Genomic DNA, 27251 nt, shown 5'->3' with positions numbered 1-27251 from the left:
AATTAGTAATTTTATATTATAACCAAAACTCTAATAATTTCAGAACAGAAAATTAATGATAGTAAATTTACATGTAATACAGTAGTTATTTTTAAAATTTAAACATTATGGTAAATATATAATAAGAAAAGAGAACAAACAATTTAAATTCAAAAATAAATTATACATGTCAGGAGATTGAGGTACTTAATTTTTTCACTATTTGTATTTCAAGAAAATACCTTCATTAGTAAAACTTGATTTATTAATGCAAAGGAATAACACTACTTTCTTTAATTGTTATAACTTTAATTTGATTGAAATTAATGGTAAAACTTCAAGTGAAAAGTAAGAAAATTTAGAATAGAACATAACATTTTATTACATCTTCCCCTCGTGAATAGCCATGTCCATGGCTTGTTTCATTGAATAGTCAAACATAGCACAGATGCATACAAATGTATAATGTTTAAAACTAAACATTTATAGAGTCGATCAACTATTTACTACCGACAAAAATATATCGAAGAATTTAACACAAAAATTGAGGTGCAATTTTAAAATAATTTTTCTCATGTCATTGAAGATACAATTTAAATTACACAGACGAGTAACGAAAATGAAATAGTAGTAAGCTTAAAACTAATTTTTAAACGTAATAACAAAACAACAAATTAGTAAATAAAGAAAACACTAGTCTATTAATTTTTCAACCATGTAGCAGTCGAGTCTTAACTGCGAATTACATTTGAAATAAAACAAATGGCTTGATCCACTTGGTCGGAGGTTGCGCCGTTGCGCTGTGGCTTGCGCGGTGTCACGCCACCGTAGTACGCCGTTGAACTCCTTAAGCCGCTCCCGCGACCAGGGCCTCTGACACCGCGCTTCAGTACGGCTGAGAACAACAAACATTCTGTCAAAAAAAGTATGAAAAGAATAGTTGCTAAGACTTAATCTGGATGATTAATGAGTTAATTCTGGCTCAAGAAACCCAAACAATCTTACAATAAATGTTAAATAAAGAGATTTGACTTTTCCAGCTCTTTTTAGACTCTTACAGATTTAGACTACAGTATGTAATTTAAAGTCTGTTTTAAGGCAGGCTTACACACTACCATAAAATATAACGACTTGTCCGTCAGAACGTCTTGTCTTTGAGTTGAATTGAAAGGTGTGTGCAAAACGTAATTAATTTCTTGAGGTCGGTGTGTGTAAACAGCTACTCAGACAAATCATTGCAGCTGTGGCCCGTATAGGCCTCAGTTTTGTTGTATTCACTAAGTACAGTGCATCGTATTCACTACGTGCACATTTGAACATATAATACAGTGCATATTTAAGGTTATTTTGTGTAGTTGGAGTTGGACTGTTTTTAGTCTTGTTTTTTTCGGTGTGTGCATTTTGTTTACCTAAATTAAAATGTCAGACCTCCGCCAAGCCTCTTGTGAGCTTGTGCCAAGAGTTGATTGAACTTGACAATAGCTTCCTGTGCTTTTGGTTTTCTTTTCTTTTCCCGCTGGTTGAAAGACAAATGACGTACATGGACCACAATAGTAACTCCATTATGAGGCATTAACAGGCGATGCATTAACAGAACACCTAAAAAGCCTAAAAGGTGGAAGCGGGGTGGTTGTAAAAGACGGAACGTCTAATCAGCATGGTCGTACCGGCAAAAGGTAGCGATTCGTCGTTGCATACAAGTTACATGATTTATCATAGTGTGTAAAACCGCCTTTAGGCTCGATAATTTTTCCACTTAGCTGCATAAAAAACTAGTTTACCTGGTGTGTAGGATATCTCTCAGCCTGATAGGTCGAGTCCTGGGACAAGAACCCATCCATCATCTGGCTCTGGTAGTCTGGGATGTGATAACTGTCTTGTGACAGTCCTGCTTGTGATAGACTGAATCCTTGCGACATTCCACCCTGAGGCATACATAATGATCGTTAAAACACTGTTCGCAGATAAATATCCTATTTTAGAGTGGAGATAGCTCTTACTTATTACACAACAGCCACTGGACCAGTTAAGCAGAAATTTCAATCATATATCCATTTTCATTCAAAGGGAATAATGTAAAATCTTGTTTAGACAGCACCTACAGAATCCACAGGCTTTGAAAATTCTAGGTGGATCTTTGCGGGCTCCAAGAAAACAAAATGTACGGATAAATGTATAAAAATAAAGCACAATAAATCATCTGTACAACTACTTCTTTTTAATTATGTTCTAGGTCTACATTTGTATCAAAACCACAATATCCCATTGTTGTAATTAATTTGTAATATAAAAGAATTTGTATCCTACAAACAGAAACCTTTTGTTAGGTGGGTTTGTTGTGTATCCTTTCCTTCATCTTTTTGTAAACTTTTTTTACAAATTGTTCTTTACAAAATTAATTTTCAAGGTTTGATTGATTGGTTACCTGCTGGCTCATGCCCTGGGTGATGCCCTGACTGTAAGGCTCCTGGCTGTTGCCCTGACTCAGGGTGTTGCCCATCTTGTTCTTGCCCAGATTGTTCTTGTTACGAAGACGGTTGTTGTTAATGCGGTTTGTTCGGCCGACTTGGCGAGCTGCAACAACAAACAAAAACTGTTATTCTAATAATTATTGTAATGGAAAAATTATAATTGTTGTAGAAGTATTTCTAATCACACTTACTACAATGGGTAATAATCTACAACAGCGGCAGAAACTTACAGGTTACTTCTAACTACTTCAGGCTAACTTTTGCCAGTATAAATGAATAATATTTCATTTCAAACTTTTGAAAACCAACTGGGAGGAAATTAAGGGAGAAGCAACCGATTGGGTAAAATAAAGAGGACAAGTTGAAGCCTTAGGCTCCAGGAGTAAAAAATCACTGGCGACTTAAGTAAGTAAATATTCTGTCACTGTCAATATATAGTGTAATTTGTTTGTTAGATCAAATAAATACATTCTATTTTGTTTAAGGAACGACACAAGGCTGTGACTGAGTCTTTAGAAAAAAAGAAGATAGCAGATAGCTTATAAAAAGTCCTTAGGTATTGTAAAACACGTTTGTATGGAGTACAAATTTTGCCTTTAATTTAAAACTCAGAAAATTATTAACAATCTTCTTAACCACCAATTACAATTTTTTTTTGTTAATACATGAGAGCTGAATATTGTATACTTGGACGGATAGTCATCATTTCCACCATTCATAAAACTTATTCCTGTTAGTTCCACACAATACTTTAGGACCTCACCTTGCATGGCTTGCTGGTGCTGGTTGAAGAAGCGAGGAGGTACGTGACTCATGTTCATGAACATACCCACCGGCACAGGGATGTTGGTGAGGGCTGCCTGCGCTCTCTCTGGCGAGATGTAGGAGATGGGGTCGTGACCGAACATGTCCAATCTGGCACCAGGAGCTGTAACAAAAACCATTTAGTTCTCCTTTGTCACACACTTAGACTACCAACGCCCCTTGTCATTGACATTTTGCCCTCGATGTAGTCAACAGGGTGACTTGATTTCTGCATATCCAGTATGAAGAAGTCAAGTGACCTTAAATATGGCACTCTACATTAAGGCTAAAATGTTGGTGAAAAGCGTTTAATCTTTTTGGACAAAGTCGTTGCCCAAAGTCCTTGAATCCACGGTATGTGACTGTGGAAGCTTGTCTGTGAATATTACATAGATTTTATTCTTAAACTAGCTACAGATTTGTACATTAATAGGTATGTCTTCTTCTGCAGTAAAGGTTGCATTAAAAACCTTAATCAACCAAAAAACTTTTAACCAAACTGATTAACTGGAACAGCGCAAGTTTTATATAAAAAAACAACAAAATGTGTATTAGACAAAGGAAGAGAAAGTGAAGTGATGGAATGATGAAGGGTGGCAGAGAGTTCTTTTCTAACCTGCAAACCTTTGACGGAGATTAAGGCTGTTGTCTGCTACACAATGTAAACTACCATCACAACACCCCCATCTGCTTTAGTTGGGTTATTATCTTAATCTCATCACTCTTAGTTCTGAAAAAAGACTTTTCTTTTAACCAAATTTTTTTTAAAGTGAAACGTCCTCTCCCCAAGAGATGTTCTACTGTAATTGTAAAACTAAACATGAACATCCCCAAACACTTCCCCCCAAAGTTTGCACAGATACATGGAGGCTCCACTCACCAGGTCTCGGCATGTAGTGAGCCGCGGGGTTGTTAGCGCCAGTCCGGTCGTAGATGCTGCCCGGCACCATGGCCTCCCTGGCGTCGTACACAGTGGTGGACATGAAGTGAGTGCCGGGGTTGGCAGCATTGGTTATCTGCTTGGGCTTGGAGAACTGGATCATGGACTCCTTCAGGTTGTTGAGAGGTCCTTCCACCAGAACCTTCTGCTCCTTGTAGAAGTTCAACAGGTGGTTCCACAGTTGTTGCTGAAATGTTAAGTGTTGGTCAGGCTAATGAAACGCATTCATCAGTAACTTATCTCAGCCATTGTTATATCGTTTTAAACAGTTTAAAATCGTCTTCATGGCTAAAATCATGAAAATTGTCATAATTAATGTTTTTACATTGATTCAACATAGTAATTACTCCTAATAACAAATTATGAATTTCATCACTAAAATGTATTAGTATTTAGTAATAATTAGATAGAGGGCATATTCAATCATGTCCAAGTCCAAGAGTATCAGTAGTGGGATAATGTTAAACTGGAATCGAAATGAACACTACAGTCTGTAGTACCAAGAATAAGTGCAAGATAATCTTGCAGAGTGTGAGCAAACCCAAAAGTGTAGATTATTAGTCCAAAGGACAGACCTAGGACGTAGAGTTCAAATAGTATTTTTGAAATATTGAACAGGATTTTAAATACTAACTTTTAATTTTTTATTTGCCAATAACATGTAACTCTTTGACAAATAGAAGTAAACGAAATGTCAAACATTTACGTACACTAAAATAATTGACAATTCCTCAAGGGAAATTCTTTTCCGTTCCAACATTTTACCAATTGTTGCTTTCCTTAACTTTTGGAATCCAATCTAAATAACTTCTTAGGGTAAAAAGGTTAAAAGCAAAAAAAGACTTTAGTTTTACCTTAGACAGAACCTTGGGATTTCCGACGACAATTATACCAAATTTGGCTCGAGTGAGAGCCACGTTGAGACGCCGAGGGTCGTTCAAGAAACCAATGCCTTGATGTTCATTGGAACGGACGCATGACATGATAATGAGGTCTTTCTCTCGGCCTTGGAATGCATCCACACTGGCCACCTCGATACCTTGGTACAGCTTGGATGGGAGAGTGCCTTGATACTGCATGTATTGAACCTGTAAACAGCAAGAAAAGGGTATAGTACCTTGTTCAAGTTAAACATTCTGTAAGTAAGCGACATTTCAAAATAAACAAAAAATAAAATTTTCACTAGTGATGTCAATTAGGGGTATAAGGTAAAAAATTTATTTTTAGTGACAGTGAAAGAACACTTTTGTTGATTTCAGTGACTTACTAGTAAAATCAGTAACATTTAAACTAGTAGCATTGACTATTGATAGACCCCCATATTAAACTTGTCATTTGTTTTTGAATGAAAATAGAGGCAGTTAAATTGAGCCAATGACAAAATTTGCTGATGTAAATTGCTGATTTTGGTCTAAATATACTGACATTTTTGTAATACAAACTTATAGAACGACTTATTATAAGCTTTACTATATTTTATGTCACAGCAACTATCTCGGTAACAAATAAAATAGAATTTCGGCCAGTAGTGCACTCTATGAGAGGCTCGTTAAAGCTTTTTTTTAAAAAAAAAAAGGTTACAGCTGGTCCATATAGATGGGGATGTCTACGCTAGTAGTCACCTTGATTTAATATACTAGACATGGTTAAGTACGTACAAGATACGCCCTCTGGCCCTCGTAAGGGGTGATGACACCGATCTGTTCGGGCTTGACACCGCAGCGCAGGAACCTCGAGGTCATCTTCTCCACATTGGCCGCCTCGGTTCTGTTGAGGTACGACGTACCAGAGCCTGCTATCTCCTCCTGGCCCTGCGTCACGTAGAACAACATCGGCTTGTCTGCCACTGGCCATGGGAAGTCCATCTTGGCCAGCTTACGTTCATCTAAAAACAAAGGATTGTTAACGGATATTGTTCCACCCAGTTATCCACTCACTCCCATGACCATTTATTAATAAGGCGGGATTTGGCCGCACCAACAACTGCTCTCCACCTCTCTCGATCTTCTGCCTCTTCCACTGCTGCCCCCACTTCTCTGACGTCCTTGGAGACACTATCCTAACATCTCTTCTTGGGCCTTCCTAATAGTCGTTTCCTAACCCAGTTATCCACAAGATATTAATTAATAAAATATGTTAACTTTATTGCATTATTTGATTACAAGTCGGATCGTGCTTTTCCAACAAATAATGCTTGCCCGGATTTTCAACAAAGGTAATATATCGGTACTTAGCAATGGTGTCACATCAATTGACATTTACTTATTCTTGTAATATCCTATTATACCCATAAAGTTGTTTTTAAAAATGAATACAAGTTAATTGATATCCTAAACATGTTGTTGGTAACATATTTTACTAGGTTTTGATCCAAAAGATTTTTGACAACGAGAAAAACCTAAGCCACATCTAGAGTAGGTATTTTTTCAAGAGCTAGTTGTATCTTCATATCTTTCTATATTCAATTTTTCTATCTCTACCATAAAACAATAATACCCCCGCCGCAGCAAACCTGCAGACTAAGCGAATTTCCATTAACCTGATTGGATTTACACTAAAATGCCTTCATAAAAATAGCACATTTATTTCCTATTTAAATAGAATTAGTTTAACGAGTACTTAGGTTTGCTGCAACAGGGAGGGTAAAAAAGATTTTTTTTATAAATATTTTAGTAAGAAATAAAAGTATTTTCCAAAATCAATCAAAATATGTTCATAAACAAGCAAACTACAACAGCTGACTTATTCTCCATAAGAATAACATGGGAATTTTAAAATTACAATTTTTTTGAATTTTCTCCGTAACAATTAGGCGCATAATAACGCTTCAATATACTAAATTATTTGTTTTTTTAAGCTCTACAAAATGGTTTAAAAAGAAATTGTGAAATTTTGTGTTTTTACGGTCAAAAATGGGAAAAACCTATTTTTACCCCATAAAACCCCCCATAAACCCCCGTTCCCATAGTCCGATCATGCTGGTTCGCGAACTCGTTCAAGTTTATCCTGCCTTACACCTTCAAACCAAATTTTATCAAAATCGGACAAAAATTACTCAAGTTATCGTGCGGATGGACACATATATATATATATATATCTCTATATATAGATATATAAAAATTTGATATAAATAAATTCAAATAAATCTCACCTGCACAGACTCCATTTTGGAGAGAGCCTTCATAGAAGAAATTTGATGGAAAACGAGACAACTCGGGATGCATACGGTACTGAACCTCGAGTCTGAATGGGCGAATTCCCAGGACAACGAGTCGTTCAAACAATGACTGAGAAAGTCCGGCACGAGCGGCCTTCTTGCACATAACTACAGGTCCCAGCTGGCAATGGTCTCCTACCAGGATCAGCTGATAACAAAACACAAAGGAATCAGCTGTTATCTATCAGTATACAACGGAAAACCATTGAGATCGAAGATAAGTCTTTGTTCATAGTGACTTGGAAAATATTGAATTTTAACATTCAGCTAGCAATTATATGAACAACCTGCTTTAAAAAATATCCACTAGAATCAATAGCGCTGATGCAGAGTACTACTCAAATTGTAATTGTTCTTAGAGTTGCTACTATTATGTCACCATAAACTAAAGATGAGCAGAGTACTTGATTAGAAGAGTTGGGTTAACTTAACTTGAGAATATTTCATTCATTCTGTTTAGTAGCATAGTAAATTCAATTCATAGACTAAAGAATCAAATATAGACCGACAGCAGTGCTGCGGTTAGGATATATTCTGGCGTCAAATGCTAGGAGCGCCGTGTAGTTTCAGCGCACACCGCTGCAGCGTCAAGCTCTAGCGAGCGTTGCCATGACAAGTTGGTATTTGGAGCCTGGGTTGCTAACTTCTGGAGAATTCCTAGGAATCTGGGGATTAGGAGTTTGTTCTGTTATTTTACCGTGTTTTAAAAATTTCTGAGGGCTTAAAAAAATGGGTTTTTCCATTAAAATTACGGGATTTTAAAAATTCTGTACTTTACCATATTGAAAAGTAGTTCTGATAGGTAGGTTGCGTTTTGTTTGCAAGGGTGGTAGTGCTGGTAGCAGATGGTGAGTCGACGACGGTATCGACGGCGAATCGACAAAGACTGGGCACGCTCTAATGGTACATCGCAGAACCTTCCTTTGTCAGTCTATATTTAGTTCTTTTGTCTATATGGTAAAATGTAATAAAACTATTCCTACCTGTTTGGCACCGAGTATGACAGGAACCATACACTCGGGCTCTGTGGCCTGCATACTCTCATCTATCAGGATAGTGGTGAATTTGAGTCTAGCCAAGCGAGGGTCCCCTGCGCCTACACAGGTGCAGCAGATCACGTCAGCTGAGTCCAACAACTCCTTCTCTGCGGCCTACAACAACAATACAACAATCAACATTACTTCTGCCCAAAGCGGAAAATCAAAATGGTGTTTGACAACTGATGTTGAAACATAATACCAATGATTTTTCCTTGTTATGTCACTTGTTTGTTAAGGTTTTGCCAAAGCAGTTGACAACTAGAAGCATCATGTCCTTTTCTTAGAGGCTCTTGGATAATTCAGGTAATCCTCAACAAAAACAGTTGGATTAGGGTGATTTAAAACGCACATATTCCTTATAAAAAGTTTAAAATAAGGAGGGATAAAATCATGAATCAACTTTGCCTGGACTATTTTGTTTTAGTCAAACAAAAAATTTATAAATCGCTTAAAAGAGGTTGACAGCCTCTAACTTGTACATGAATCTTGAACAAAGATCTCACAAAATAAAAAGTAAGGAAAGCCTCGCTTCAGATGATGAAAGAATAAGCCACCACAACCTTAGGCAGAAGCCAATGATTAGACCCTACTTTACAGGAACTAAAACCATAAATAATTATTTTATTAATTTTCCTAGAACAGAGAGTTACCTTCTTCAACATCCTGTAACGCTTCTCGTCAGCACTAGACAACTCTCCCGTCTCCTCCTTCAGCTGCTGAAGTTTCTGCAGCTCAATGTTGCTGCAAATTACAATACATTATGAGAGGGTTTAATACTTTAACGCTTTACTTTCATATGACGACCATACGAATGTAGGTATTTTAAGCCAAGTATGAATGGAGATGAGTGGTGTGATCTTGTAGTATTGTTAGTGACTAAGGCCGACATATTCCTTGGACACAGCTGTCAATTAATAGCCCATACAGGTTGTTTAAGTGTTTGATCACAAGTAGTGATGTGGGCCGGGTAAATACCCAGTGGGAAGGTAAATATAAATTGGGTATTTACCTGGGTATTTACCCCAGGTCCGGGTAAATACCCAAAAACTGGGTATTTATAATTTGTATTAAAGTTAGAGATGATTGAGATGTTTTTGTGCAATTATTACCTTGTAAGGATAGCAAAATGATAATAAAATGTGTTAAACAAAATTTCATATGGTCACTACTAGCATTTTACTTCTCGGTATGATCGCCATAAATACCCAGGTCTGAGCATAAAGCATAAATCAGCATAAATACCCTGGCCGCATGGTTGCACTGGTCCTGACTACTTGTAATTTTTTAATTTCTATGATAGATAGATTAATTTATTTTATTGAAAGTGAAAAAAATAATTTGTAAAGTAATAATTATTATTTAGAAAGACAGGAAAATTTAACCTAGTATTGGCCTATGTGTAAACAACTTAAGAAAATAATTAAAATTCAATCTGTAGGATGGCAGGAATTAAATAATATTTTTGTTCTAGATCTTTTGTTGGTATCAAAATAAACTAATTTCATAAACTTGTGATACAAAAAATTTGAATCTTTAGCACAATAATTTAAATCTTTCAAAATTATATTATAAGTTAGACAAAAAAACAGGAGATACATTTTTTAATAGGTTTATCCAAATATATTATTGTTCCCAACTAAGCAGTAACACAGAAAAGTTTAATGTAGACTCCCTTTTATCCGGACACCTTTAAACCGGACAATTTGTATCAGCCCATTGGTTTAACCTGACTAGATTGGCAAGAAGTGAGTGGTACTGAAACGATTGTTCTCGTTCTCGTGGGAAAGATTTGAGACCAGTGATCACGTATCTAAATACAATGCTCTCCTGAATTAAAGTCGAATATGCCAGTACCAGTACACGGTTTCCGTTTTAACAAGTTTTTGGGAACGTCAGTTTAACCAGAAAAACCGTTATCTGGACTAGCCTCGGTCCCGAGGAGTCCGGATAAGAGGGAGTCTACTGTACGTTCAGTATTCTGTCATCCTACCTATATCATTCAGGCCTTGGGTCTGTCTAGCCTTCCAAGCCATTAACACAATACAAATTTCAACTATCATAATTTAATAACAGTAGAAGTAGGTTTAAGTTCACTATTTCTCTAATGAGGTGTTGTCTTGATTTCATAAAAAAAGTGCTAAATCATTAAATAAAAGGTACTAGCAAAGCTTCAAGTTACTGTAAAAGGTAGACTATCCTAATTTATCATGTAATGATAACTATAACATATTTAGGGGTAGATAAAAATAAATTTCAATCGATTTCATAAATACCCAAAATACCCGGGTATTTATGGATTTTGGGTATTTACCCGGGTAAATACCCAGGGTATTTACCCCGAGTTTTAAATACCTGGGTATTTTACATCACTAATCACAAGACTCACTAAAATTCTTCACAAATTTTAGAATATAGGGGGTTAGCAGCTAGGTTTAGCAGCAGTGTCGTGAAGTTCCAGTGGGCTGAAACTGAGGCTGTTTTTAGAACTATGTCCTCTTCAGCTCACCTTAAAAGAAATACATGTAGGCTATAGAACACACAATATTTCGTAACCGGAGGGGGCTGTGTTAAGTCTAAGGTAAGCTTGCTGCTTTCTACTACAGTAGACCCCCTCTTAACCGACCCTAATGGGACCGGACCTAGGTCGGATAACTCAAAAGGTCGGATAAAACGGGCAATCCCTAAAATCATAACATAATGAAGTGCTATTCATTTGGAATTATATAATCATTTTTTTGAAGTCATACTTGTATTATTTATAAAATAAACTACTTTTATCTCCTTTTTCATATTTATCGAAAATTCACAAATAAACAAAAAACACGGTTAAATCAAATAGGCCTACTTTCAGTGGAATATATTATAATACTAGACAAGAGTCAATAAAATTCCTATTTAAATAACTTTAGTACTGTAATGTATTAATGGATGCTTTCCAAAAACATCGTAATACAGTACAGAACCTTTTGTCGACATTAAAGATACAAGCGACCATTTTGTTACAAAACAGGACGTTTATTTATAGCCTCTCACTGGAGGCTCGAGGCACAAAAACTATCTTGACCTTGGAGTTGTTAAACCCCCTTTCCTGCCTTCCCTACAAGTTGCGTTGTTTGTTTACTCCGGCGATAAGATAATCAGTAATCAGTTCTCAAAATCGTAACGCATTTTATGATGTTATAAATTGCCGCACAGATAACAAATCAGATCAGATGTGCTCGAGCTACGAACGATGATGACAAACTGACAATAGGCTATGCAATATGTTTTGTGATCAACACAAAATAACTTATTGTTAGTCATATCCTGTGGAGATAAGCGTATGGTTCAGTTCTCATCGCCCAGCGTGGGAGCGGAAATGCCGAGATTCCTAGAAAGCGGCGGTTAAACCGAGCTGCTCTCAAAGCAAGGTCGGTTAAAACAAACTGTATTATTTTACGATCGAAGACGGATAATCCGATTATCGGTTAAGAGGGGGTCTACTGTATCTTTATTCTACTATTCAAAATCCTAGCCTAGGCCTTTCCTAGAACAAAACTAACCAGAATATTCTTGAAAAATAAATGTTACCTAAACCTATTTCCAAAGTAACATAAGTGTACTGACAGTACTTTAAAACTGATTTCATGACTAGTGTGGTACTGGAACCAATCTGGTTTGCTTTGGTTTCCACTTACCAGTCCATCTTTCGAATTTGGTTGTGAAGAGCAAGGAATGACACTGATGAAACAATAGCCTCTCTGGACTTGGCACAAACTCGTACGACCTAAAACACAGAAAAAAATTATTAGATAACAAATATCTAGATGCTGAGGCTGAACATAAAACTTTTGATATTGAAAAACTGTTTTTTTCTCAAAAATAAAATATTTATAAAGATGAATAATTCATCTTAATAATTTACCTTAAATTATTTAAGGTAAATGGTTTTAAAAAGCATATGTTTTAAGTATTGTCGTTTGAATTAAAACTTACTTGCGTGGGAAATAGTCTGTCTACTAGAAGAAACACTAAGAGGCTACATTAAAAAACAATTCTCTATCACTGATATTATTTTACAGCCAAGGAAGGCTTAAGTTGGGAAGAATTAGCATTATCTCCAAGACTTTACAACACTGTCATTAAACTGAAAACTATTTGGGACAAAGCAAACTGTGGCACTTGGTCAGAAAGGACCTTATGGATTTAGTATTTTTGTTTCCTTAGCAGTACCAACTCATGTCACTAGGTTCGTTGCAAGCTGTGTCAACAAACCTTGAGACCCGTGGCATGTATCTTCTCAGTGAGCTGGTCCACTGCAGTGTTAGAGGGAGCACACACTAGTACTGGGCCACTGTTCTGCTTCACTAGCTGGTACACGATGGTGGCCGATGTTACAGTCTTGCCTGTCCCCGGCGGACCCTGGATCAGAGAGAGCGGCCGCTGCAGCGCGTGCTTCACTGCGTAAACCTGGACACAACATAATCAACATACATAGTTTGAAAATACAATCTTTTGCATTAGCCCTAACATCACTAGCCAAACATTTTTAAAAACTTACACAGGAACTCCAACGACAACCAATGCTAATTTTATCTTAAACAAAAAAGTATAACTGTGACTAAGCAAAGAGGAAAATACACCTAATAATAAAAATAACAAAATGTAGGCTAACCTGTGATCTGTTGAGGTCTGGCAGGTTTGGTGCAGAGAAGTGCTTGGGTAGGTGGCAGCGGAACAGTGCGTCGTCCCAGTCATGTCCTAGCAGACGATGGTAAATGTAGCTGGACACTGAGCCTTCGTCAATAGCAAACCTGCGCAGAGCCCCTTGCATCCTGTCAACACACAGACAATCAATATTTTTATGTAACGTTTTTAGATGGTCTCCATTTTTTCTCTGCTTTCTACACATTAAATCAGCAGCAATATAACCTTTAGGAGTAAAATTTCAATGAAATTTTCAGTGAGCCAATGTTCAGAGACACAAATAACATCAATATCATGACTATTACTAAAATGCTCAAGCTCTAAAACCTTATTGCGAATGAGTATTGACCTGTAATATTTTAAAGGTGTGAACTTCATTGTCACTCTGTGCCAAAAAATCAATTGTTAACACTTATACATGTTGATTTGCTCAGACTTTTGTTAGCTACTTTACTATTGAAACAACTGGGTTTTTTCCGTAAAAAATATCCAGATTCATTGGACTGCTCAGATTTACTACTAGGCTTTGATTTTAAAATGTAACCTGTGTCTTATGTGGTAACGTCTTTCAAGGGTCCAAAACTCAAGAAGCTTAATGTCTCACCTCCTGAACAGCTCTACTGTAGTTCCTTTACCAAAACTAATTGTTCTTTTAGCCAAAGGCTCCTTGGCCAGCGTGTAGCGACGAATTTTGGGACCATTACAGGGACAGGTGGAAATTTGGGTTGTTTGTAATAAGGTAATAATCGTCCATGCAACTCACGTGATCGTCCAGGAGCTGGCACAGTAACCCGTTACGGAAGGTCCATTAAGAAACCGAGGCGGTACTGAGGTTCATTAAGATGTGGACATCTTGAGGCGGGATGTTGTATTAAGTCTGTTCTTTTTATCATATGATTTATTTGTGTTTAAATATGTTTTGTTGTCAGATGATTATTGTAAACATGTTTTTGTAAACATTGGTTTAGTTTGGAAATAGAGTTTGTTGAAGCGAGATTTGTGAATAATATTCTTGTATAAGAAATAGAACAGTTAATGGCAACACTGTGTAGTTTAGATCAAACTCTGTAAAGGTTTTTATATTCTTTTATGTCATATGAATTATTCTAATACCAACCGATCAAACGAAGTAGATTTCCAAATGAAGTCCACTACAAAGTGTGAAGTACACTGAGTAGGAGCGCCCGAGGTTGACTTAAGCTCGAGGCCGACCTCCTCCCCGAAGTTGTCTGGGATCTTGATGACGTGTCCAACTCCAGACCAAGCCTTCTGTAGTTCTCCCAGGTACCTCAGTCTCAACTCATCTCCGTGCATAAGCTTCATGTCTGGAAACGTAAGAAAAATAATGTAGTATCAGGAGTGTATCTGACTTTTCCGAGACAAAAGTATACAAAAGATTGCTTTGAATTCTGTTAATTGTTTTGCCACAGCAACTATTGTTGTAACTTCTTTAATACTGTTCAATATTTCATTTATATACATTTTTACTATCATCTGTTTTTCTATTGTTTTTGTTTTGTAAACATTCATGAAATAGAATTTGTGTTGAGTAAATATGCGTGTTTCTATTAATTATTTTATAATTAATTAGAGTCATTTTACTAACAAATACTTGATGTGGGATAAACATATGTCTGATTAAGGAGGGGGTTTTTGGAAAGGGGTGGAATTTAGCAAGCTTACATGAGGAGTTTAGAGTCACATGGCTTATAGATAGATCAAAACAAACAAAAGTCACACAACATAGGACTTCAGGTTATAATACCAGTCTTTAGAACCCTGGTTTCTAATTTTTCTTGGTAGACATCGGGAGCGATCGGCAGATATAGGTTTTCTTTTTCTGTTAAAGGTTGGCGGCCTCTTATAACCTTGCATTTGCCCGTCCACATAGACTAACTGCCCGTGCGTTTAATGTAACCAGCAAATTAAGGAGTGAGCCGGTACAGTACAAAGTTGAACTGTACTGATAAAATGTTTTCGGCAGTGACCAGGATCTGAACCCATAGCTGCCTTGGGCCCAAACTCCATGATGCTACCAATATTATTCAGGAGAATTTTGTTTTAATTATTTTCTGCATTTCATGTCACTTCTAAAATAAGGAAAACCTGATTATAACACAAAATAATGGCTTACCAGCCTAAGACAATCTTTGACGCTCTGCAATCAGTGGTATTTCCGCTGGTTTAACAACTGGTTTTAGAAAATGTTAGGTAATTCAGCACTGACAAAATTGTTAATATTAGAAGGGCATATTCAACTATTCTAATTCAAACACACAACACAACAGTTATGTTTCCCTCACCTCCATCAGACTTGGCCAAAGTGAAGTAAGCGATGATCTTCTTGTTGAGGCCGACGTCCCAGCGAACCTCCACATTCTCCTGGGTCTGGGATTCCTTCAGTCTCCGGTCGTACTCTGCCTCCAACTTCACCAGGGGTCCAAAGATGTTCTGGTATTGATACCCGTCCTCGTATCTGTAACACAACAAGGTTAATTTTGGTTTATATTTTATCAATATAAGACGATAAAATATTTGTTATAAATATTTGTTATAAATTTGTTATTTAAACGACAATGGAAACCACCTGAACCAATTGTAACTGACTGTTACAGAACAGACCCTTTGACCAATTTCAGTATTAGTTGCACATTGTGTACTATGTTTAAAATTTTGTTGTGCTCTTTATGTGTAAATTGTATGTTTGACAACATTTAAAGAGTAGTAGCTTTCAATCACTGATGGATTTTAATATGGCTTGAAAAAGGCAGAAACCCACATAAGGAGGAGTTAAAGGGATGGAAAATTTGGCAGGCAAAAACAACTGCCAAAAAAAAAAAAAAAAAAACTGTTTGGAAATCGAACAGTTAGGCTATTTCTTGGAAGATAAGTTTCCTACCTCAGCAACACCTGTTGGGGTTCCTCGTCCACCCCGGGCTTCTCCAAGTCTTGGAACGTGGCATCTGCGTTGTCTCTCCACAACTCCTCCAGCTTGGCAATCTGTGTGGACGTGACCTGACGCGCGCGCAGCTGCTCCTGCTCCCCTGGCACCTTGACCAGCCACGACAAGAAGCTACGGTCTGCGATCAGCGGCTTCCACATCTCTTGGTCCCTGTCATCATAAGTTTTTGGTAAATATTGAAGTAAAAGTTATTTGAAAAATCTATTTACACTGCAAAGTACAGTGAACTGGGTCAATAAATCTTAAAAACTATTACTGTCATTATTATTATTATCATTATTTTAAGACAGTCTTTTTCGCGCTCACAACAAAATCTTGCATATCTCCTGCGGTCTTGCAGAAATCATCGTCAACTCTTGAAATTGCAGCAAAATGTAAAATAAATATATCCCACGGTCGTTTAGCCAAGATCTCCCAGTTATGGAAACTTGTCATCGTTTTATGCGATTAGTGCAATATGTGTACACATTGCAGTAGAGAATGTTGAGCTTCACATTTAAAAAAGTTCAATCATTAAAATTTACAAATACAACCTTGACATATATAATTGGACAATTTACCAATTCATATCCTTGAGCGAGTTCTGCGCAGCGCAGGGTTGTCTGCACAACAGCACGACCACAGAGTCTGCCTTGGCGGGGATGAAACCCAACACAAATACATTCCTGACGCCACACGAGTAACACTCCAGCACTGTCTCTCCCAGCGGTCCGTCCTTGTGTAGAGTCACCTCCTGTCAAACATTACAAGACAGTAAACAACTCATTTGCTATCAACAGTGCTCAGGAGTTTCCACATTTATTCTTCACGTCAGTTTGACAAGCCTTCCTCGCCACGTGTATATAAAGACACAGCTATAGATTGGCAAGAGCTCGTAGGGCTCAGTTAGTGGCATCTGAAGAATCAGTGATTTTTTTCCAACTAGGACTCTATACAACAAAATGTCCATTTGTTCGAACTTTTGCAGCTGTCTTTGATTGAAGTAAGACAGAGACAGATGTATTATCATTTCTAGTATGAAAACAAAAACTAACTATGAAAGGTCAATAGGCTACTATGAAAGGTTTTGAACCCTTTAGGGAATCATTTAGTTTTGAACCCGGACCTAAAATTCTAGTTGATTGCGACCCAAGATACAAATTTTATTTTCATGATGAAATTATGAGTTTATTCTACTGGCACCAACACTGAGAAAGGGCAAAACAAGTGATGGTAAGGTTTGGGAAAAAACTACCGTAGCAAGGTTGGCAAACGTTAAGAAAACCTGCCTTGAAGAGTTAAAGGGACAGCGTTTAAGTGCCAAACACTACATCCTCGAGGGCCTAAAGAACACTCATGTCACAAATACAACCGCATACAGGACCACGTTTGCTTTTAAGCCTTTGACTATTGATACTAGACATTCCATCCCTATGTTATAAATGTCTCTAGTTTTATAATCGAAACCGTCAAAGTCAAATGTGAGCCACCGGCAGATTGCGCTGACCTAAATTACTCATTTTTTTTTTAATACACAAATCTTTTTACCAAATCAAACTGGTGGAATGACGTATTGCGAGCTACAGCAACTGTAATAACCCATCAACTATGTCACCAACAACAAACAAGATAGAAAATAGAATTTTAGACACTATTATATTCTGTGACTCGCTCAGACAACTAAGCCTATGTTCTTTTATAGTATAAAATTGGCAAAAGCTGGTCCATATAAATGGGATATCTACTATAGGCTTAGCGCACACGGTCAATTTTTTTATCGGCCGATGTTTAAAAAATCGGCAAAAAAATCGCCTTGATTTATGTCTAGGCGCACTGCGCACATGTGGCGATTTTTTAGTTGAGAAATGGATTTCTTTTTAGTGTGTTTAGCTATCCTAAAATGGTCTTTGTTGAATTAACCTGTGTTTGTGCTCTTCTAATTAGATCAAAGAAAAAGAAAATAACGTAAATATTGGGTTGAACCGATAGTAAGTCAGAGACTTTTAAATAGACAGTTTTATAAATTGTACACTTGTTTACGTCATGACAGTAATAAGTTCTTTAATTACTATAGAGTGTTGAAAGTTTTGTTACTATTACTTGGACAATGGATAACTTACAAAAGTAGCCTACCACAATGCGTACTACTTGTTCCACCAGAGGAAAGACTGTCAGCAACTCTTAGGTAAGTCATTATTGAACTCACTATAACATATTTATTTAATAGAAATCATTTAATGAATTATTCAAAACGTGGAGAACAAAAAGTGACTGGCCGATTTTTAGTCGACCGTGTCCGCGGACAGGTAACAAACTGTACATTACAGATTTTGGGTTGACAATCGCCTCGCCTACGATTTTAAAATTGGCACAATTTTGATTACCTATGTGCACGCTTCCATTCTAATACATGATACACAGATTGGCCGATGAAATAATCGCCTCAAAATAATCGCTTGTGTGCGCCTAGACTTAGGATTTCAGCAATGGTTATCAAATAGTAAGAAAACCACACCATTAAGTATGTTCATTAGTTTATGATGCTTGAAAAATCATTTTTACAAAATTAAATTTAACCAGAAATGTTAAAAAACTATAGTTGGAAAAAGTGAAATATTCATCAATAAATCCGTGATTAGTTAGGCTGGTACGTTTAATATTTGTTGTCTAGTGTGTGAGTGTGTGTGTGAACATACAGCTGTGCAAATAAACACAGGTGCTTGTTGATAACAGGCCATTGATGTAAAGTAACAGTTAGCTTCAATGTTATATTACAACTTCTTTGGCTAACTAAAGTTAAATTTTAGCTCAAACTTGTTTAAAATTTGTCTATTTCTTAATAAGATATACCTATATAATTCTCTATTAAAAAATGGGCAAAGCCAATATATCATTAGTTTAGGCAAAAGAGGTGTATTCAACTTTTTCAAATTCAAGAAGCCAACCAATTTTAATAATTGGTATGTCAACAGTAGGCTACATAAGATATTCTTATTTCCTACTGGCATAAAATAAGTTAACTGGGACAAAAAGTTAATTCCAAATTAAAATCTGTAGGCCTAATTAAGTAAAAATTGTTATATAACCCGAAGAATTTATTACCGAAGCAGTAGTAGGGGTTTATTTTAAAACAAAACCTCAAATTCTTAACTCCAACTTATTTTTCCTATTAGAAGGTAAATCGTTAATTACCATTCAACATGGTATTTAGATTATATTTTTCACATATGCAATGTCATAGAACAAAATTAAACACGGTACAAAAACATACACACATTGTATTACAAATTAAACAGTTCTCTTAAACTAACAAATTGACAGAGAAAAATAGCTCAATAGCTGTGATAAGAGGGCAACAACATTGATAACAGACTTGGCCTACTATCAACTGTGGCTTCCTTGCTCTTATCTGTACTGGGCATGATATAATGAATGAATTAATGGAAATCATTTTCACACAGTGACCAAATATATGCACTATTTTTTAAGAGAAAACTTGTTTTATTTACTGTAAATTATTTAACATTTTATAATCCCAAGAGAATATTAGATTCACCCTAACAAGTTGTTTTACACAAACAGGCTTAGTAGCTTTACATCATAATATGAGAACAGAGAAGAAATAACTTAATGTGGTTGTTTAAAACTGGAAAGAATATAGTTAAGCAGATGGTTGCAAACACGATCCCACTATTGATAGTAATCTAACAGTACCAATTTGATTTCTTTAAATCCATAGGATTTAATTCAATCAGCTTTTTAACAGAATAATAATGTTAACATTGTGCGTTTCTTTTTGTTGCCATAGAGACCAATCGATAATTCCATTTTTTAAATTTCCAATAGACCTTGAGGAAATAACCCATACATCCACACGAGGTCCAAAGGTAAAATTTCCGGGTAGGTTCAGTAATTTTGACGTTCACAAGGAACCAACCAACATACAGAAACCACATCTTCTTTACAATAACAGATTTTAATTAAGGATAAAAATTTCAAATATCTTAGAACACATGGGTTTTTATAAAAAAACTAGCTGACCCGGCGAACTTCGTATCGCCTAAGTTATAGGTTTCCCCTAAGACAGACCGATGGAAAGAGAGTACCGTTACGTTTAATTTTCAAGATGATCTTGTTCGCATCGCTCAATCACGTCCTGGTTGAAGTTCGTTCGCTACGCTCACTCACCTTTGGGTTGGAGCTCGTTCGCTACGCTCTCTCACCTTTAGGTTGGAGCTCGTTCGCTGCGCTCACTTGCCTTCAGGTTAGCTCGTTCGCTATGCTAACTCGCCTCCAGGTTGAAGTTCGTTCGCTACGCTCACTCACCTTTTGGTTGCAAATTAGCTGTTGTCATAAATGTAAAAGAAATAATAGTGCTGCACCCTGTTGGTAATCCTTGTAACTTTAATGCTATTGAACATCATAGAACAGAACCAACTTGTTTAATTGAAACAGCTGTTAAGATTCATTAATTCCATTTCTCATAAGGTTAACATGGGAAACTCCAGAGCCACTGGGGCGGAGCCCTTTTAAGAATTTCGAAACGGGAAATAGTTTACGTCCGATTCGCATACCTACAGAATTTACACACCAAATTTCATAACGATCGGTGAAGTCGTTCCGGAGGAGTTTGCAGACAAACACTGTGACACGAGAATTTTATATATTAGATAGTATCAAGAGCTTTAAATTTAATAGGCTAAATAAGTAATTTTTGGTTTAGCTGTAGTCAAATTATAGCTAGTTTTCCTTATAAGTGATCAATAACAGTCTACACTTTTATCACAAAATACCTTGTGTTTAGCGCGGACCAAATGGTTGATAATGTGAGACCCGGATGTGTTTCCTCGTCCGTTGCAAAACCACTTCTTGCAGACATTGCACATGACTACACAGGCTGGGTCATGGATCGCACAGTACTTGCATGCGTAGACAGGCAGCTCCTTTAAAATAGATTACAAAGATATGAAGGAAATTAGTAATTATTTACTTAAAATTATTTTTATTTCACAATGTGGATTGAGTGTAGAGTGGAGAACAGTAGAAGCTGTGCGCTTTAAAAGCTCCAGTATGTTAAGCCGGAAATATAGTTGTGACAAGTAAGGAAGAACCTTCACCATGCATGTTAGGTCTTCCTAAGTTTGCAGAACTAAATATATCTCAGAAACAATCATGTTGTGGATCAACTAAACCTACGATAGCCGGGTCAAATGCAGTGTTAACTTTAACCACCATTTCCACATCTTCTTGGTCTTCAAAACTTCCATTGTCACTTTTCTGACCTACAGCATTTTCTTCGTCATTATAGTCAACACTATTTTCACCGCCACTCAATAAAAAACCTACTCCTTCAATTATACGATCAATTTAACTTTTTTGCAAATGTTCGCTTGCCATGATAAACACACTGTTTACATCTACAAAATGTGGGGGGGGGGCCGCGAGCTAGGGGGGCCCGTGAGCCTTGTCCGGGATTTTCGGTAAATTTTACTGGCACACGGGCCCGCGATAGTGTGACAGGCTGAGCCACACGGGTCCCCTATCATAACAATATTTATATGAGAATTAAAATAGGCTACGTTTTTTTTATGATGAAAATTTGTTCAAACCTATTGTTCAAGAAGTTTACAACAACTAAACTAACACTATTACTTGACCGATCGATATAAATTATCTATACCAACCTAAGTAAAAGAATTGTCATCAGTCATGCGGGTTGCATTAACTGTACTCGTGGATTGTGTGAAGGCGCAGTCAAAATTGGTTGCATAATAATAGGGCCGTATTTATAACCAATGTGGCCTCTGTCATCGTCACCCGCGGGGAAATGTTCTCGTCGATATCCGCGATCTCGGCAAAAGCGTAGGCCTAATCTTTCAATTTCGTGAGCGTGATCCTCACGGATATAAAAGCTTTTACTTTTAATTGTGCATTATTGTATTGAATACTGAGAAAATCAGGGCCGGGGATAGTCTCAGCTAGTACTGTAGCTATTCCCAGCCCTGGAGAAAATCGCCTTGAGCTTGATTTTCTGACTTTGTGATTGATCTCTCAAGCTGTCCAGGCTCTGCTCGGCTCGAAAATCAACATTATAGGCCTATTCTAGAAAATCAACAGTTTTTATAAGCAACCCGATCTTGAACGAGCTAAAAATGTTACCAAGGGCCTCAGGCCAAATCAGATCGGTTCAAAATCGGGACTACAAGCTTGAGAGATCAAGCACAAAGTCAGAAAATCAAGCTCGAGACGATTTTCTCAGTATTCAATACAATAATGCACAATTAAAAGTAAAAGCTTTTATATCCGTGAGGATCACGCTCACGAAATTGAAAGATTAGGCCTACGCTTTTGCCGCGATCGCGGATATCGACGAGAACATTTCCCAACGGGTGACAATGACGATGTCTCCGCGACCACAGATGTCCAATATTTTACCGTAAAACGGGGTGACTTGAGCCCACTTTTGAACTTTGCTTGTTCATTAAAGTAAACCCATTAAGTATTTTTTTAATAAATCTTTTACAGTAAACTTAGTCTTGGTCTATTCTACAAATGTGTGGAATAAGATTTTTTTAAAGTTAGTGTAACTATTTAAAAAAAAAATAAAATATGGGTGGGCTCAAGTCACCTCGTTGGTCGGGGTGACTTGAACCCAGCTGATATATTTCAATGCTATTCTAATGCACTAGACCCACTGCACTGACCTGTGAGAAGACTTGAACCCACATATATAGCTGACTATTTTGGTATTTTTTTTTATTAAAAATTCCAGTTTTTTTTAGGTTTAATGACGGTAAGTGTAAAACAAAACACAAAGTATTCGTCGAAACTGTAATAAATTTATAAAAAACTTACAGAAACATTTAAACAAATTTTTTACCAAATATTGAAGATCTGAATATGATTAATCAGAAAAAGTCCACCAGCAATTTTTGAAAATATAAAAAAGTAATTTTTTCTGTAAATGAAATGTTGCCAATATCTCGTTCTAGTTAATCCGAACCGATTCGTCACTCCGATATAGAAAACTTCACAATAGACATTTTGACAGTCATTAATAGACTAACTAAATGTACAAATAACAAATTGTTTTTTATCTACACACTATTTACACTAGTAAAAGCACTTGTTCTACTTTATGTCTTTGTCCATTAACCGCCACTTTTCCACTTCTGGAACGGCAAAAGATCCTCTGGCGGTAATGGGTGTGGGGGCTGCTATTTTTCTTTTAACTTCTGCTTTGCTGTACCAGCACTCATCTACCTTTTCTGGCCATTTCCAATTACTAGGACCACTCATGGTCATTGTACTTATTTTAAAGTCTTCCCCTGCATTACCAGTACCGGTACCTATGTCCGTTATCATGCCAGGGAAAAACTTGCCTTCATACATCACCAAGACATAGCAGCCTTTTTCATAAGCACTAGTTTTTGTTTCACATTTTTCTTTTATCTTGGAAAAAATTTTTCTTTCATTTTTCTTGCTACTTAATTTAGTTTCTATCTTCTTGCTACTTCCCTTTTCTGGTGCTTGCATTTCTAATATATCATCAAAATCTTCTTCTTCGAACTCACTATACTCTGAATATACACTCTCTGGTTCACTTTCACTGCTAGTATCTGAATCTTTGCTCACTGCTGCTTTTTTCTTTCTTTTTACTGGTGGTGATGTTAAAGTGCTGGTAGATGTTGAAGGCTGGTTACCATGCTGAACAAACGTTACCTACCACTTAAACACAGGTGGGCTCAAGTCACCCCAAAATCTGCCAAACTTGGTCATGATAAGGTAAACCCAGGTCATACTGACTTAAACCATTACATAATCAAACATGCTTCAACATGTTTGTGTTGTCAAGGAAATAATGAAATGGGGAAAAATAGTTTTATTTTCATTCAAGTGCAAATACCCATTGTGCCGATAACCTTTTTTCAACGTAATGAAATTCAGATTCGGACGTGTTAACATTATTATTTTTTATAATTATTAAAATGGACAGTTAAAATAATTGGAATCGTTTGTGGTGAAAGCTAATTAGGTATCCTTCAAATTGATATATAAAACCTTTTGATAAATCATTTAGGTTTTCTGAAACGAAAATTCAAAACTTTTTCTTGCGTTTTGGGCTCAAGTCACCCCACTGGGCTCAAGTCACCCCGTTTTACGGTACCGCGATTATGGAAGACGATAATGACGTTTCTTTTTTAGCGAGAGATATATCTAGGATTTAGCCGCAATTACGGAACGGAAAAATGATTTACTCGTCACCACCGACGGGTCGCGGGGAGATATTTGGCCGTTATATTAGATTGGGCCGTGATTCTAGTGGGGCCTTGCGTGAGTGCGGGAGACGATGATGCTGCAATCTAATGATGTAATAGGTTTGGTTGCATTTGCAATCACGGTAAACTATGATAATGTTTCTTCCATGACTTTTGACTTCGGGGAAGTATTTACGATTTTGCCGCGATCATGGAAGACGATAATTACGCCTCGGGAGATGCCTTGTCAAGTTTATTGAAAAATTGCAATTTTAGGCGGTAATACATGGGAAAATGTTTTTAAAGATCATTGGGAGAAGGGGGCCCGGCGAACAAACTTGCGGGGGGGGGCCCGCGGGTTCTTATCGCCGCCACTGAATTCATTATTTATGTTAGCTACAAAAAATACTTAAGAGCCATTCTTAGGTGTTACCGTACCTTGTTGTAATATGCCTCCTCTTCTTCTTCTTCAAACTGCAACTCTCCTAGTTTCTGAGTAACCGCCACAACATTGTTTTCCACAGTGTCTGTGCTGATTTTACCATTAACCTGAAAAATTTACAAGTTAAGCAAACCATTCAATGCTATCTGAGCCAGGTACAGTAGAAGATTGGTACATTAACGCTGAAGTAAAAATCAGTCATAAAGCAGACAAATTATAGTTTCCCTTGAATTAAGTAATCATCACAGTAGGCCTGCTTGCTGTAAAACTATTATCTTAGGCCTAGCCTAAGCTACCATACTTTATAGCCTCAATCCAAACCATGAATATAAGATATAAATAGAGATAATCTTCAATGACCCACTATTAGTAATGTGACAAATCAAGTATTTCCTTGACTCGACTCAAACTCGACTCACGACTATGTTAATTCGAGTCAGACTCAACTCTGTATCATCGTGAGACCTCCGCTTTCATCGGTCGAGTTCGGGTTGACTCGCAGCACAGCCAATAGGGTTCCTTATATGTAGTTTGGCAAGTCGGCTCAACTCAAATTCAGCCAATAGCATTTAAGTTTTGCCAGTCAACTCGTTACATTCCAAGTTCGTAGACATTCGGCTTTCTCCGTACGAGTTCGATTTTTTGACTTGCTCTACGGTACTTAAAGCTTTGAGCCAAAAGGCCAATAGTGTTTCAAAGTTTTGCGAGTCAGACTCAAACATTCCGAGTTTGTATAGCATCGGCAATACCTGTACAAGATCATACTAACTCGAGTTGTGTGTAGGCTAGGATAGACCTACTGACTGCATTGAACACGAAGCACATGGCCTCATTAAAGGTCCACTTCACTTACCAGTATGGAATTTTCTGCTGTGCTTACTACAACATTAGAAAAATCGATCTTGTTTACAAACCTTACTGAGAGCTCAGGCCTAACTACTGGCTTTATATATAACTAGGTCTAGGCCTATTACAAGTCAACAATCCAAACCTAGGCTACTTGGAGGAATCTTTAGATAGCCTATTTCCTCCAACATATTGAGTAGGCCTAGGCTATGGCTAAATAATATTTTAGCCCTGCATGAATTCAGTTTACCTGAGTCTGGGGTTGAACAGGGTCTAATTGGGAAGCTTGTGTTTGACTTTGAGATGGAAGTGTAAAATCTGTGAAGTCAAACTCGGATCCCTGGGTGTCCGCGCCAATCAAGTCTGCTTCTTCCGTGTCTAGAAATGTTAGAGTTTGTGAACTCGGACCGTAAGCGTCAACACTCATTTTGAAATTAGTAAAAATGTTCTAAAATACAAAACAAATGTCTGGCGAAACAGTGAACAACGCCTTAAACGATATATTATAGCATGACTAGCACTACCACGATGTCACCAGATTTCGACAACACCCAGTGTTGCCACCTCGTTGTTGCGATTTTACCCTAAAGGCGAACTAAAATTACCCTAAATTACCCTAAATCTACTTTGAGTTACCCTAAAAATTACCCTAAATGTTAATATTTGCGTTTAATGCTATAAAACATTGTTAAAATGATATAAATCTTACATAAGGTGGTTAATTAAACTAAATAAGGTTCCAATATCAATCAATATACGTAAAATTATACTCGATTCTAAAAAAAATGAAGAAGAAGAACAAAATGTCGATATTCAGCTCTATTGTATATACGAAAAATATCGAATCAAGATATATCGTATTTTCTTACTGTGTCGACCCACACAGTTAGCCTAATTTAGCCTACTAACTGTTTTTGGACAATCATATCTTTATAATACAGTACGGTAACACCAAAGCTTTAACTATACTTAGCAGTAATTTTTTGACACAATTTGTAAAATAATCCTAGTTTAATTCAATTCAATCACATAATTAAAAATCAAGAAGTAATTAATAATATGTCATATTTTATTATAACGTGTTATAGAATTGAACACAATCTGAAATAGATAATTCACAACTATTGATTAGATCATGTTTTTTCCTTCCACCATGCATAAGATCGATAAACTTATGAAAAATGCATCATAACAACCGATTTTTAAACCGGTTGAATCGCATATGACGGTTTTGGCCATAATATATAGGTAATGAACGTTTTTTGCCAAATTTTGAAGTTTATTTTCATGTTTTTAGTTAAATTTCCATTGTTATGCCAACTTTTTGTTTTACCCTAAAATTACCCTAAATCTACAATTACCCTAAACTTTACCCTAAGACTAGTAAATTACCCTAGAAAAGGGTAATTACCCTAAAAGTGGCAACACTGACAACACCAGCCATTTTTTCCACCCTCTGAACGTTACGTCAGCAGACAGCCGGCAGCGAAGCGACTAGACTAGAGTAGAGAGTAGAGGTAGAATAGAATAACCAACGTAACAAAAAGAAAGACCAGTCGACCAGCCACATGATTGATATAGTATAATAGAAAGAAGAATAAGTTTCGCAACATATATTTGATAATGT

At 36.8% G+C, this 27251-nt stretch overlaps 1 protein-coding gene across 1 annotated transcript; it reads right to left on the bottom strand.

The window, feature by feature from the left end:
* Positions 1-653: 653 nt before the first annotated feature.
* LOC129002764 (regulator of nonsense transcripts 1 homolog) lies at positions 654-26170 on the bottom strand. Its single transcript, XM_054430803.1, has 20 exons — positions 25875-26170; positions 24775-24885; positions 20872-21021; positions 16660-16832; positions 16037-16249; positions 15441-15613; positions 14255-14462; positions 13106-13265; positions 12706-12900; positions 12129-12217; positions 9102-9192; positions 8395-8562; positions 7346-7559; positions 5853-6079; positions 5049-5282; positions 4135-4381; positions 3214-3378; positions 2405-2553; positions 1761-1904; positions 654-874 (listed from the first exon to the last, which is right to left on the bottom strand). The coding sequence occupies exons 1-20, from the start codon at positions 26049-26051 to the stop codon at positions 866-868; spliced, it is 3297 nt and encodes a 1098-aa protein (XP_054286778.1). The 5' UTR covers positions 26052-26170; the 3' UTR covers positions 654-865.
* Between the last annotated feature and the right edge of the window lie 1081 nt (positions 26171-27251).

Source organism: Macrosteles quadrilineatus, unplaced genomic scaffold, assembly GCF_028750875.1.
Source record: "Macrosteles quadrilineatus isolate MER2022 unplaced genomic scaffold, UCM_ALF_1.0 Scaffold_9__3_contigs__length_116548681, whole genome shotgun sequence".
NCBI lineage: Eukaryota > Metazoa > Arthropoda > Insecta > Hemiptera > Cicadellidae > Macrosteles > Macrosteles quadrilineatus.
Note: the sequence above shows the minus strand (reverse complement) of the source record. Positions and strands in the feature narration are given on the sequence as shown.